Genomic DNA, 14924 nt, shown 5'->3' with positions numbered 1-14924 from the left:
TAAAAATGAAAATTTTAAAATAAAGTAGTAAATTACTAAAAAAATGAATACATAAAATAAATACAACAATAGATAAAAAGAGATGCGACTTCCCCCTACATATTTTATACTTTCTCCTACAAAAAAACTTGTAATGCCTACTCCATTTGTAATTCCATCGATTACTCGCCTATCAAAAAAATGAGTTAGTTCGGACAATCCTCTTATACCTTTTGTTAAGGATATTGAATAAAACGTATCTATGTAACCACGATTATATGACCAATCGTATATCAAATATATTATTTTATCCAAGAAAATTCTTTTAGGACCCCTTTTTGCAAACGAATTTAGTAAGTTCAAATTTTGTAAAGATGAATAAAAAGGCTTATATAAAAGGAATGCTGTAAATATTCCAAAACAAGCTATACTCACTGAAAAAGTTGCATTTGTTAAAAATTGATACCAATCCTCAAAATCATTTGAATTTTGATGTAAAAGATTTATAGATGGAGTTAATAATTTGGATAATATATCCAAATGTATTCCTTCTTGATTAAAAGGAATTGCTATGGCTCCAACAAAAAAAGTAAATAGAACCAGTATAAGCATAGGAAATAACATAGTATTATCCGATTCATGAGGATAAGAAAAAGCCTTCTTGTAGCCAAAATTCGTAATAGTAATAAGAGCCCCTTTTTTTACATTACCACCAATTCTATATGGCTTCTCATTATTATTCATTGTTAATAAATTATTCATTGTTAATAAAGGGGATAAAGGAAAATTTCTGTTAATCATTGTTTGCTCTTCTTTTTTACCCCATAGTTTTATTGAATAGAAGGAGCTACCTTTTTTGCCACTATAATTTTGAAAATTAATGTTTAAATGTCCTTCAAAAGTAAGTAAATAGATCCGAAACATATAAAATGCTGTTAATCCGGCCGTGGACCAAGCTATTATTGCAAAAATCGGTGAATACAACCAACTGTCACTAAGAATTTCATCTTTGGACCAAAAACAAGCAAGGGGTGGAATACCACAAAGAGAAAGTGTACCCACTAAAAAAGCAATTTGTGTAATTGGCACATGCTTTCTTAAACCGCCCATAAAAACCATATTCTGGCTTTTATCTGGAGAATATCCAACAATAGCTTCCATGGAATGAATAATGGATCCGGATCCTAAAAACAACAATGCCTTCGAATAAGCATGAGTAATCAAATGAAATAAAGCGGCTCGATAAGACCCCATACCTAGAGCTACCATCATATAACCCAGTTGGGACATTGTAGAATAGGCTAAACCCCTCTTAATATCTTTTTGAGCAAGAGCTAAAGTAGCCCCTAATAATACTGTTATTATACCTATCAAAGATATTAGATTCATTATGTAAGGTATAACTATGAAAAGAGGAAGAAGGCGGGCTACAAGAAAAATTCCCGCTGCTACCATAGTGGCAGCATGTATAAGAGCCGAAATAGGAGTAGGCCCCTCCATGGCATCAGGTAACCATACATGAAGGGGAAACTGCGCAGATTTAGCAACTGCGCCGGCAAATAATAAAGAGGCACATAAAGTAACAAATAAAAAATGAACCTCATTATTATAAATCACGTTATTAAATATTTCGAACAAATCTTGAAATTCGAAACTTCCCGTTATCCAATAAAAACCTAAGATTCCTAATAATAAACCAAAATCGCCTATCCGATTAGTTACAAACGCTTTTTGACAAGCGTTTGCCGCAACAGGTCGTGTGAACCAAAACCCTATTAATAGATAAGAACACATTCCAACCAATTCCCAAAAAATATAAATTTGTATCAAATTAGAACTAGTAACTAATCCCAACATTGAAGTATTGAATAAACTCATATAAGCAAAAAATCTCAAATATCCTTGATCATGAGACATATAATTGTCACTATAAATAAGAACAAAAATTCCAACAGTAGTGATTAATATTGACATAATAGAGGTAAGTGAATCAATAAAGTAGCCAAACTCGAAAGAAAAATCATTATTGATGGTCCAAGACCATCCATATTGATAGATAGAACTTCTATTTATTTGCTGAATAGACAGATCGACCGAAAAAATCATAACTATACTTAACAATAAAATATTGGGAAAAGCCCACATACGACGAAGATTTTTTGTTGCCGTCGGAAAAAGTAGGAGTCCCATTCCTATTAAAATAGGAATTGGAAGTGGCACAAAAGGTATGATCCATGAATATTGATATGTATGCTCCATAAAAACTTTTTTCTTATTCTTTCTTAATTAATCGTTTCTGATTCACCGGCTCTTATCTCTTTTGATGGAAAGGGAGCAATAATACAATCAAGATATTACAAAGTTAACTGGAATTTTCTATTATTAATCTTTTAATCTTTCTCAAATATTTCAAAAATATTCAAATTTCGAAGTTAGAAGTAATCAAATGATATCACCGAGTTACTAATGGAAAAAAAAAATATTCTTTTTTTTTTTCAAAATTATGTATCCTTTAACAGATTAATTACGAGTCTCATTCGAATTTGATTGAAAATGAAAATTGGGCATACTCTCTCTTCGAGCTTGACCAATTACCAATTAATAGAAAAAAATTCAAGTTTGTTTTTTATTAGGTAAATAAAATGGTTTTTTTACATTTTTTTGTTTTGATGTATTTTTCGTGTATAAATGGAGATGTATAAATTATAAATGTAGGACGACAAAAAAAATAGGCAGAGATAGAGAAGGAAAGACTCTTTTTTACGTTTTTTTGATTTCATCAATTCAATTTATATATCATAATAGATCCTAATCTATCCTATAGATTTGAATGGAGATATAAAAAAGAAAGGTACCAATAAATTAAATACAAATTCTTCTTTTTTTCTGGATAGTGTATGGAATATAAATAAAAAAAGGTTATATCATATTTTTTTTTTTTTTTTTTTCTAGAATAGAAGCATTTTATGTTATTTTCCCATCTCTATTTAGTTCTTATGAAATTTATATAGTAGTATATAGATAATTATAATCTAGAAAATCTATTAATCTAGAAAATCTATAGGAATAGATAAATAATGACATAAAGACACCGATCATTTTGTTTTAAAAATAGATGTCTTTGACATCCAACTATAGCACTAAATAACCTTTTTTTTGAATGGCAGTTCCAAAAAAACGTACTTCTACATCAAAAAAGCGTATTCGAAAAAATGTTTGGAAAAAGAAAGGATATTGGGCGGCGTTGAAAGCTTTTTCATTATCGAGATCTATTTTTACGGGTAATTCAAAAAGTTTTTTTGTACGACAAATAATTTTTTTTTAATCTGAATTGGTTTAACTCGAATAAGATACAAAGGTTTTCTTTTTTGAATATCTTTTTTTTTTTCATTTCCGGGATGGGGATTCTCATTTTCCCCATCGCCCCATTTGGTATCTTAGTGTTATAATAATTTGTTATTTTTATAATATTCAATTTCAATTTATAATAATAAATAATTAAATAATTAAATAATAAAAATTTGTATATTTATACTATAGCTATATCGGAGCACATATATATAAGAGCTTTAACTGGGTTGTTGAAACTAATCCATTAAGTTTCAATTTTGTAACTTTATGAATCATTATTTCTCTGAATTACTATATATCCTTCCCTTGCTTTCAACCCAATTGAGAAAACTCCCTTTATAATTTAGTGGATATACAAATAATGTATCAATTTAAAATGATCTAAAAAAATTCTATGTTTGTATAAGAAGATGAATCAAGACATATTTTTAGAATTCGAAATTCGAAATACTTTTTTGAAGTATGGTACAATTATGACAGGAATCGAAACGCTTTTTATATAACGTAACGTGTACAACCCAATATCTAGTTGGTTTGATAAATCCTTAAAACGCAAAATCCTAACGATTAATACAAAGCTATGCAAATTACATAAATCTTTTGAAATCATTGGATGTGGTGCTGAAATTGTGATCTCTAAAAATAATATTTTTTCATTCATTTATTCATTCAATTGATAAGCATTTTTTTTTTTATAGATTCATAAAAATCATATAAAAGAATGAGAGATGAATCATTAAAAAATTAAAATGATAAAGAACATTTTTTTGTTGAATTCTATCTATGAATTGAAGTTACAACTAGTTAGTTTAGTTACAATAGAGGAGTTCTCTTTTAGGAAAACACAAACTATAAAATCTCTGTTGAAATAATTAAATATTAAATTAAATATTAAATAAAAAAAAGGATAATTAAATAAAACGATAAATAATAAAGATTCTTTTTGAACCTTCAAATTGCTATTTAAACGAGTTTTTATTCATCAATTTAAATTAAATGCTTCTTTTACATTTTACATTGAATTGACCCCTTCACCTTCAATCTCGACGATTGAATAAAAAATGGCTTATTATGATTTCGAGCAAGCCGCTATGGTGAAATCGGTAGACACGCTGCTCTTAGGAAGCAGTGCTAGAGCATCTCGGTTCGAGTCCGAGTAGCGGCATAGTATCTTCTAAAAGAGATAGAATAAGTCCTATAATGAATTTAATTCCTGATTTCCATTCCATAAAATCTAGAAACCCTCGCTTTTTTCAGAATTCTTATGATTTTTTCAACTTTAGAGCATATATTAACTCATATATCCTTTTCGGTCGTTTCAATTGTAATTACAATTCATTTTTTAACCTTATTCTTATTAGTCGATGAAGTCGTAGGACTATATGATTCATCAGAAAAGGGCATGATAGTTACCTTTTTCTGTATAACAGGATTATTAGTCACTCGTTGGATTTATTCAGGACATTTCCCATTAAGTGATTTATATGAATCATTAATCTTTCTTTCATGGGGTTTCTCCCTTATTCATATGGTTTACTATTTTAAAAAGCGTAAAAATGATTTAAGCGCAATAACCGCACCAAGTGTTATTTTTACCCAAGGCTTTGCCACTTCGGGTCTTTTAACCAAAATGCATCAATCCGCAATATTAGCGCCTGCTCTCCAATCCCAGTGGTTAATGATGCACGTAAGTATGATGGTATTAGGCTATGCAGCTCTTTTATGTGGATCATTATTATCAGTAGCTCTTCTAGTCATTACATTTCGAAAAGCCATAAAAATTATTGGTAAAAACAATAATTTATTAAATCAGTCATTTTCGTTTGGCGAAATCCAATACATGAATGAAAGAAGCAATGTTTTATTAAACACTTATTTTCTTTCTTCTAAAAATTTTTACAGGTATCAATTGACTCAACAATTGGATCGTTGGAGTTATCGTATTATTAGTCTCGGGTTTATCTTTTTAACCATAGGAATTCTTTCGGGAGCCGTATGGGCTAATGAGGCGTGGGGATCATATTGGAATTGGGACCCAAAGGAAACTTGGGCATTTATTACTTGGACCGTATTCGCGATTTATTTACATACCCGAACAAATAAAAATTTGGAAGGTGTAAATTCCGCACTTGTGGCTTCTATGGGATTTCTTATAATTTGGATATGCTATTTTGGGGTCAATCTATTAGGAATAGGTTTACATAGTTATGGTTCATTTACATTAACATCTAATTGAATTGAATAAAAAGGCTAAGCCTAACAAATACTAAGATAGGACAGCGTATATATAAGAAAACTTATTGTAAGCTGTCAAGAACCTTTTGAATCACTCCACTACTTGATTCAAAAGGTTCTAACAAAAGCCAAAGATGTCTGATTAAAATTCAATTTAATTCTTTTACCTTTTTTTACTTAACTTAAACTTAAGAGAAGAAAAAAGACTTCTTTCTTTTTTTTTTCACTGTACAACGAACAATTTTAAAAATCATAGGATTACTTTTTGATTTTTTGTTTTATTCATCAAAACTATCTATAAAAATAATTATATAGAATAGTTTCGACCTTCTCACCTGATAATGAGAGGACAAAATCCGGATAAATACCAATACCTATTACTGGTAGAAAGATAGAGATCGAAACAAATAACTCTCGTGGTCCAGAATCAAAAAAATAAGAACTTTGAGCATTAAATAGCTTGTATCCATAGAACATTTGACGTGACATAGATAATGAATAAATAGGAGTTAATATCATTCCAATTGACATTACGAAAGTAATTAGTATTTTTGGCATTAAAAAATATTTTTGGCTGGTAATTATTCCAAAAAAGACTATCAACTCTGCAACAAAACCACTCATGCCCGGTAATGCAAGAGAAGCCATCGATAAGATACTGAACATCGTAAATATTTTTGGAATCGGAATAGCCATTCCACCCATTTCGTCGAGATAAAAAAGACGCATTCTATCATAACTCGTTCCTGCCAAGAAAAAAAGTGCAGCACCGATAAATCCATGAGATATTATTTGTAAAATAGCTCCGTTGAGTCCCGTATCAGTTATAGAGCCAATTCCTATAATTATGAAACCCATATGAGATACGGAGGAATAGGCTATTCTTTTTTTTAAATTCCGTTGACCAAGAGATGTTGAAGCTGCATAAATTATTTGCATTGTACCCACTATTATCAACCAGGGAGAAAATATGGAATGAGCGTGGGGTAATAATTCCATATTGATGCGAACTAATCCATACGCTCCCATTTTTAATAAAATTCCGGCTAGAAGCATACAAGTACTGTAATGTGCCTCCCCATGGGTGTCTGGTAACCACGTATGTAAGGGTATAATCGGCGATTTGACAGCAAAAGCAATAAGAAATCCAATATAGAATATGATTTCCAGTGCGACAGGATACGATTGATTAGCTAATGTTTCAAAATTTAATGTTGGTTCATTAGAACCGTATAAACCGATACCCAAAACTCCTATTAATAAAAAAATGGAACCCCCCGCAGTGTACAAAATAAATTTTGTAGCCGAGTACAGACGTTTCTTTCCCCCCCACATGGATAGAAGTAGATAAACGGGAATTAATTCGAACTCCCACATGATGAAAAAAAGTAAAAGGTCTCGAGAAGAAAATGATCCTATTTGACCACTGTACATTGCTAGCATCAAGAAATGGAATAATCGCGAATCTCGAGTAACTGGCCAAGCCGCCAAAGTAGCTAAAGTAGTGATAAATCCTGTCAGTAAAATGGGCCCTATAGAAAGTCCATCTATTCCCAATCTCCAGTAAAAATCAAAAAAATTTATCCATTTATAATCTTCCTCCAGCTGGATTAATGGATCGTCCAATCGGAAATGATAACAAAATGCATAGGTTGTTAGAAGGAGTTCAAATATGCATATACACATAGTATACCACTTAATTAGCTTATTTCCTCTATGAGGAAGAAAGAAAATTAAAGAACCTGCAGATATTGGTAAAACTACAATTATTGTTAACCAAGGAAAATAATTCGTGGTAAAGACAAGATGCACTTGGACCAGAAAAACCCGTGCTCAAAAAAGATTTTTTTTGAGCACGGGTTTTTTCAGTAAAAAAAAAATAAAATGGATTCAAAATGTATTCAAGTGGGGTTTTCGGGAACGTATCAATAAGCTAGACCCATACTTCGAGTTGTTTCATGCCATAAATAAACTCGAACGCTCAAGAAATCTGTTGGACAAGCGGATTCACATCTCTTACAACCAACACAGTCTTCTGTTCTTGGAGCGGAAGCAATTTGCTTAGCTTTACATCCATCCCAAGGTATCATTTCTAACACATCGGTGGGGCAGGCTCGGACACATTGAGTACACCCTATACATGTATCATAAATTTTTACTGAATGTGACATGGGATCTATAATTTTTTGAACATCATAAAATTTCAATCTAGTAAACTTGTAAATGAATCATTATAGTTAAACACCAGATGAATCAACGATTTACCAGAAATTTTCTAATCAATTTCCTTCGGGATCAACTCATAAGAAAGGACCAAGATACTTTGATTTCTTACGTTTTCGAAAACATGATGTAGATTCCAACATATTGGACATGCTAATTCAAATTGGTGAATCTTATAATTTAATATTATTAATATTACTTATTCAACAAAGTTGATTGATTGATACGCGTTGATTTTCTGTTACGATAAATTGAGGAAACAATAGCTGATCCAATAGCTGCTTCAGCGGCTGCAATAGCTATAACAAAAATTGATAAAATATTTCCTTTTAATTGCCGACTATCAAAAAAATCAGAAAATGTTACAAAATTTATATTAACCGCATTCAGTATAAGTTCAAGACACATAAGGGCCCGAACCATATTTCGACTCGTGATCAATCCATAAATACCGATAGAAAATAAATAGGCACTCAAAACAAGTATATGTTCGAGCATCATTGACCAACTCCTTATCAATTTCGATTCATTTTAATATGAACAATAATTCAACGGATTTGATTGACTAGAATAGAATATAACAAAAAGAATATATTGGAAATATCTCGAATAAACGAATTTCTATTTTATATTTTATACACGAACAAGAATTCAAGGAAAATAGATGCGATAAGACAGAAAAAAGTTTAATTTGGATTGCTTGCTATTCCTAGTTAGAAAGATTTATTACTGACGAGCCACAGCAATTGCACCTATCAAAGCAACTAAAAGAATTAGTGAAATGAATTCAAATGGAAGAAAAAAATCTGTTGCTAAATGAATTCCAATTTGTTGACTATTACTTATCAAATCTTGTTCTATAATTTGGTTTGATCTTGTAGTCCAAATAATCCCGTACCATGATGTATCTAATATAGTAGTAATTAGCGAAACAAGAATACTTGTACAAATCAACGAAGTAAGGCCATTCCCAATGGTCCACAGATTAAAATTTTTATAATATTCTGAACCATTCATGAACATCACAGCAAATAGGATTAAAACATTTATGGCTCCCACATAAATAAGAAGCTGGGCAGCAGCTACAAAATGAGAATTTGAGAGAATATAGAATAAGGATATACAAACAAGAACCAATCCCAATGAAAAGGCAGAAAAAATTGGATTGGTAAGTAATACCACTCCCAGGCCCCCTAATATAAGACCCGATCCCAGAAAAACTAAAAGAAAATCGTGTATTGGTCCAGGCAAATCCATTATATGTAAAATAAGAGATAAATAAATCGAAATGCTTTTCATGATCTTATTGACCCGACCAGGAATTTTTTTTTTATGATACGTTCCTAATTGAATAAAATCCTAATCTATTAGGTGTGAATTGATCTAAGTACAATTATTGTTTCGTTTTTAATTCTTTTTTTTTGTTCGGTTCGAAAGGGTATTTTGTTTTTTGAAACTATATATTTCGAAATAATTACGAATATATTAATAGATTTTCAAGAAAAATGAATTCGAAATTCTTATCAACCAGTTAATTTGTAATTGAATTTTTATTTATTGACCAAACAAAGAGTAAAGGCCTCATTCTTTTAAGTCAAACCAAATATTCTTTTAACTTAAACCAAAACGGAACCTTAAAAGAATTGGAAATTTCTCTTTAATAGAATAGGAGGTTTACTTACTCAGTTTTTCTTTGAGGCGAATTCAAAATTGTTCGAATTGTATAATCGTCAATTACTGACATTGGTAAACGGCCCAAAGCAATTTGATTATAATTCAATTCGTGACGGTCGTAAGTAGAAAGTTCATATTCTTCAGTCATTGATAAACAATTTGTTGGACAATACTCAACGCAGTTACCACAAAATATACAAATTCCGAAATCAATACTGTAATTAAGCAATCGTTTTTTTCTAATATCCGTTTCAAATTTCCAATCAACAACAGGCAGATCTATAGGGCATACACGAACACATACTTCACAAGCAATGCATTTATCAAATTCAAAATGGATTCGCCCACGGAAACGCTCTGATGCGATTAATTTTTCATAAGGGTATTGAATAGTTACAGGTAAACGATTTGCGTGGGATAAGGTAATCATGAAACCTTGACCAATGTACCTTGCTGCTCGGACTGTTTGGTGGCCATAATTCATGAACCCAGTTACCATAGGGAACATATCGTGAATATCTATGAATAATTTTATGTTTGTTTCTTTCTCTTGTTTGAACCAAGTCATGAATCTCGTATTCTTTTTTTCTTTACAGTGAAAGAAGTTGGAAAGAAGTTGTTAATAATAGATTACCGAGAGAAATGGGTAAAAGAAATTTCCATCCAAGATTTAATAATTGGTCCATTCTTAACCTAGGTAAAGTCCATCTTGTTGCGATAGAAATAAACAAAAACAAATAAGTTTTAGCTAATGTAATAAAGATACCAATTGTCGTTCCAAAGATTCCATTCATTTTATTTATTTCAAATAGCTCAGGGACGAATACGTACGGAATGGAAATATTCCAACCCCCCAAGTAAAGAACTGTTACAAATAAGGAAGAAAGTAATAGATTTAGATAGGAAGCAACATAAAATAAACCAAATTTGATACCCGAATATTCGGTTTGATACCCTGCTACTAATTCTTCCTCGGCTTCTGGTAAATCAAAAGGTAATCTCTCACATTCTGCTAGAGAAGAAATTAGAAAAACGATAAACCCTATTGGCTGACGCCACAAATTCCATCCCCAAACCCCATATTTTGATTGCGCCTCAACTATATCAACTGTACTTGAGCTGTTAGATAATTATAGTCGATGATAACATCACTGTTCCCATCGCTAGTCCAAAACCGTACATGAGGTTTTCAACTCATACGGCTCCTCGTGGGTCACAAATAAATTTAAGGACCGAATCAGTATTATTTCTCTTCGTATGGTTGTAGAATAGATAGAGAAAAAATGGATTGGAAGGTCCAAAATTATACCAATGGAATTCTGTCTGCTATATTATGAAGAATAAAAAAAGTGCTTCTGAATTGATCTCGCCCGTTACTAATTTCAATTTTTATTTGTTGAGTAATAACTTAAGCCTTCAATAAAATACTTCTTGTAGAAATATCAATAGATATTTCAACCCATTGTTTTCGATTACGAAAAAAATTAAATATTACATTAGCTCATAAATCATGACACAGATTATATCTCTCTATATATATGAAAGAAAGAATAAAAAAAAAAAAAATATTTATTTTTTATTCTTTCTTTTTCGTTCCTATTCTTCTTTCTGATCTGAGAAAATTACGAATGGGGGCTTAAACTAAAAAATAGTAAAGGATTATTTCGTTCCTGATAGTCATTACTTTAATCGGTGGATAGGAGCATACTCTGGACCGGAATCGTGGGTAGTACTGCCTACTCATTTCTACTAATTTAAAGCCCCAATTAGTATTCTTTTTATGTTATCCAGAAATATCCTTTTTATATAATTTACATAATCTCCATTACTAATCCTTTGTGTATTTTGGTGTTCCTAACCATCCACTCATTTTTTTGTTCAATCCCCCGTTTGGTTTGGCAATACATGTATGGGAATCTATACAAAGGATAGCCAAAACTCTATACGGTTGATCTTTTGAGCCCGCTTCAAGCTAGATTGACTAATCAACCCGTCTTGGGGTAATAGACTTCTTCCACTTATGTTTTCTTCCACTTAACTCTTGTACATAGGAAATGAGATTAAATTTTTTTTTGTTTAATTTACTGCGAATTTATAAGCTGCTTTCTTTCACTCATATATAACTATCTAATTTAGTTTATCAACCTGAAGGATAATAAAATAACGAAGATATCTATTCAATCCATTCAGCTTATTTTATAGAACGAAAGGAATAGGGAAAAGAAAAGTTTATATTTCAACGAATCGCACGTAGAGATATTGATAAAACACATAGAGTTAATGGTATTTCATAACTAATCGATTGAGCAGCAGCTCGCAGACCACCTAAAAAGGAATATTTATTATTTGATCCGTATCCTGACATAAGAAGTCCAACAGGAGCAATACTTGAAATGGCAATCCATAAAAAAATACCGATATTGAGATCGGCTAAAATAAGGCGAGAGCTAAAAGGAATTACTGAAAAACTTAGTAAAATGGATATGACTGCTATAGACGGTCCAATACGGAATAAACGAGTATTTCCTCTAGATGGAAGAATATTCTCTTTGAAAAGCAGTTTTGTTCCATCTGCTAGAGCTTGAAGAATTCCCAAAGGGCCGGCGTATTCAGGCCCAATACGTTGTTGTATTCCTGCAGATATTTCTCTTTCTAACCATACAATTACTAGTACACCTATTGTGATTCCCAATACAAGAGTCAAAATAGGGACAAACATCCATATGATCCCATAGACCTCTTTTAAGGATTCCAATCTGTAAAAGGAATTGATATCTTCTACTTCTGTTGTATAAATTATCATTTCAACGATCAACTTCTCCCATAATGATATCTATGCTACCTAGTATCGTCATAATATCAGCCAATTTCATTCTTTTAACTAACTGAGGAAGAATTTGCAAATTGATAAAACCCGGCGGGCGAATTTTCCATCTCCAAGGAAAACCACTTTGATCTCCTATCAGAAAAATTCCTAATTCTCCCTTTGGGGCTTCCATTCTCGCATAAAGTTCTTGTCTCGGTAATTCAAATGTAGGAGAAGGTTTTTTACTAATGAATCGATATTCAAAATCATTCCATTCTGGATCCCTTTCTCGATCAAAACATCGGATTTCTAAATTCTCATAGGGACCCCCCGGAATTCCTTCCAGGGCCTGTTGAATTATTTTTATGGATTCCGTCATTTCACTGATTCGGACTAAATAACGAGCTAATGAATCTCCTTCTTTTTGCCACTGGATTTCCCAATCAAATTCGTCGTAACACTCATAATGATCAACTTTACGAAGATCCCATTTGATTCCAGAGGCTCGTAGCATTGGGCCGGATAGACCCCAATTTATTGCTTCTTCTCCACCAATAACCCCTACCCCTTCAACTCGTTCTAAAAAAATAGGATTTCGCGTAATAAGTTTTTGATATTCAACAATTCCTGTTAAAAAATAATCACAGAAATCCAAACATTTATCTATCCAGCCATAGGGTAGATCGGCCGCTACTCCTCCGATACGAAAATAATTATGCATCATTCTCATACCGGTGGCAGCTTCGAATAGATCATATACTAATTCTCTTTCTCTGAAAATATAGAAAAAGGGGGTCTGTGCACCAATATCGGCCATAAAAGGTCCAAGCCATAATAGATGAGAAGCTATACGACTCAACTCCAACATAATTACTCTGATATAGCTGGCTCTTTTAGGGACTTGAATATTGCCCAATTGTTCTGGTCCATTTACGGTTATTGCTTCCGTGAACATAGTGGCTAAATAATCCCAACGTGTTACATAAGGCAAATATTGTATAATTGTTCGGTTTTCCGCAATTTTTTCCATTCCTCTGTGTAAATAACCTAATATTGGTTCACAGTCAACAACATCTTCACCATCTAGAGTAACGATGAGACGAAGAACACCGTGCATTGATGGGTGGTGAGGTCCCATATTGACTATCATAAGGTCTTTTTCTGTAGCTGATAGATTCATAAGTTTTTCCTCGATTCATTCTTACATGAATTGTTGAAAACGAAAAGAAGTACATCAAAATGAAAAATATAATAAATCGACTAATTCAATCAAATTAACGATTTTTTGATTCCCGAATATCCAACTCACTAATTAATTCTTTATAACGTATGTTATTTTTCTTTGATAAATAAGACAGAAGCCGTTGACGTTTTCCTAGAATTTTACGTAGACCTCTCTGAGATAAATAGTCTTTTTTGTGCAATTCCAAATGTGAAGTAAGTCTTCGTATCTTATTGGTGAAACTGACTATTTGAAATTCAACGGACCCCTTGTTTTCTTCTTTTTTTTCTTGAAAAATAACTGAGATGAATGAATTTTTTACCATAAAACAAAAATTTCTCTCCCCCTTTTTTTGAATGTGAATTTTACTGATCAGTAATAATAATAATACCATTCATTTTAATATGCACAATGATTTTAAGTTCGTTATGAACTTTATAATTTTTTCAAATAAAATTAATCAATCCGGTTTTCAATCATAATATATGGAAAAATGTACCATTGACGAATTTTCAAACGCGGATACATATGTATCCTTACCATACTGAAACGACTGCCATTATTACTATTAAACCAATAGCGATTCATACAAGCTAAATCTTCTAATCGATAATTGGGCCAAAGAAAGAACTTTAATTTAATTAGTTTCTTTTTATCACTATCAAGATGTTTGTTTTTATTCAAAACTTGACCACAGTTTTTTACATTATTTAAAAATACTGGATTTCTATGCATACCATTTTTATCCCTTGAATTGAAAGAAATTCGAATTCGCAATTCTCTCCGGTGGTTAGGGGATAAAATATTTTCAGGAATAAACAAATCATAATGATTTTTGTCTTTATTTTCAGTCATTTTTTGATGTCTTGCAATGGATTCATCAAAATTATTTTTTTCAATATAGTTTTTTTTTTTGCGTCTTTTTTTTTTTTTGCGTCTTTGATTAATTTCATGTTTATTTTTATGAACCAATGAAATACTTATAGTTTGATATAGAATAAATTGTCCATCAATTTCTACATACCGGCGAATTGGTTCGATAATCAATACTCCTTTTTTGAGTAGGTATTGATAAGTTAAAAGTAACTTATCCGCCGAATCCATCAAAATATCCAGATTCGTTCCTCCTCTTCTAACAGAGTATAGAAAAGTTTCATTCATATTTATCAGGCCAAGAATGAAAGAATATGCTTTGATATTTTTGATTATTTTTTCATCGAAAGAATCAGCATCCCATCCGAATTGAAAATACAAATACTTTTGTAGGAATAAACGAGCTTCTCTCTTGCTCTCGTCTTCCTTTCTATGTTTTTTTGATTTACCAGAATCTTCTTCAACATCTTTTTCTTGATTGTCTGATTTACCTTTTTCTTGATCTGATTTACCTTTTTCTTGATTGGATGATTTACCTTTTTCTTGATTGGATGATTTACC

At 31.5% G+C, this 14924-nt stretch overlaps 1 protein-coding gene across 1 annotated transcript; it reads right to left on the bottom strand.

The window, feature by feature from the left end:
- Window positions 1-9214: 9214 nt before the first annotated feature.
- On the bottom strand, window positions 9215-13882 carry LOC149506088 (NAD(P)H-quinone oxidoreductase subunit H, chloroplastic). Its single transcript, XM_089757889.1, has 2 exons — window positions 11713-13882; window positions 9215-10591 (listed from the first exon to the last, which is right to left on the bottom strand). The coding sequence occupies exon 1, from the start codon at window positions 13446-13448 to the stop codon at window positions 12267-12269; it is 1182 nt and encodes a 393-aa protein (XP_089614015.1). The 5' UTR covers window positions 13449-13882; the 3' UTR covers window positions 9215-10591; window positions 11713-12266.
- Window positions 13883-14924: the final 1042 nt, after the last annotated feature.

This window comes from Durio zibethinus, unplaced genomic scaffold (genome assembly GCF_047325235.1).
Source record: "Durio zibethinus cultivar Kanyao isolate XHJ-2024 unplaced genomic scaffold, ASM4732523v1 HiC_scaffold_1, whole genome shotgun sequence".
In the NCBI taxonomy this organism is placed as follows: Eukaryota; Viridiplantae; Streptophyta; class Magnoliopsida; order Malvales; family Malvaceae; genus Durio; species Durio zibethinus.
This window is presented reverse-complemented; position numbering and strand designations above follow the sequence as displayed.

Bases quoted from the DNA above. Each gene is read 5' to 3' on its own strand.
- LOC149506088 (XM_089757889.1), bottom strand. From the start codon at position 13,448: ATGAATCTATCAGCTACAGAAAAAGACCTTATGATAGTCAATATGGGA.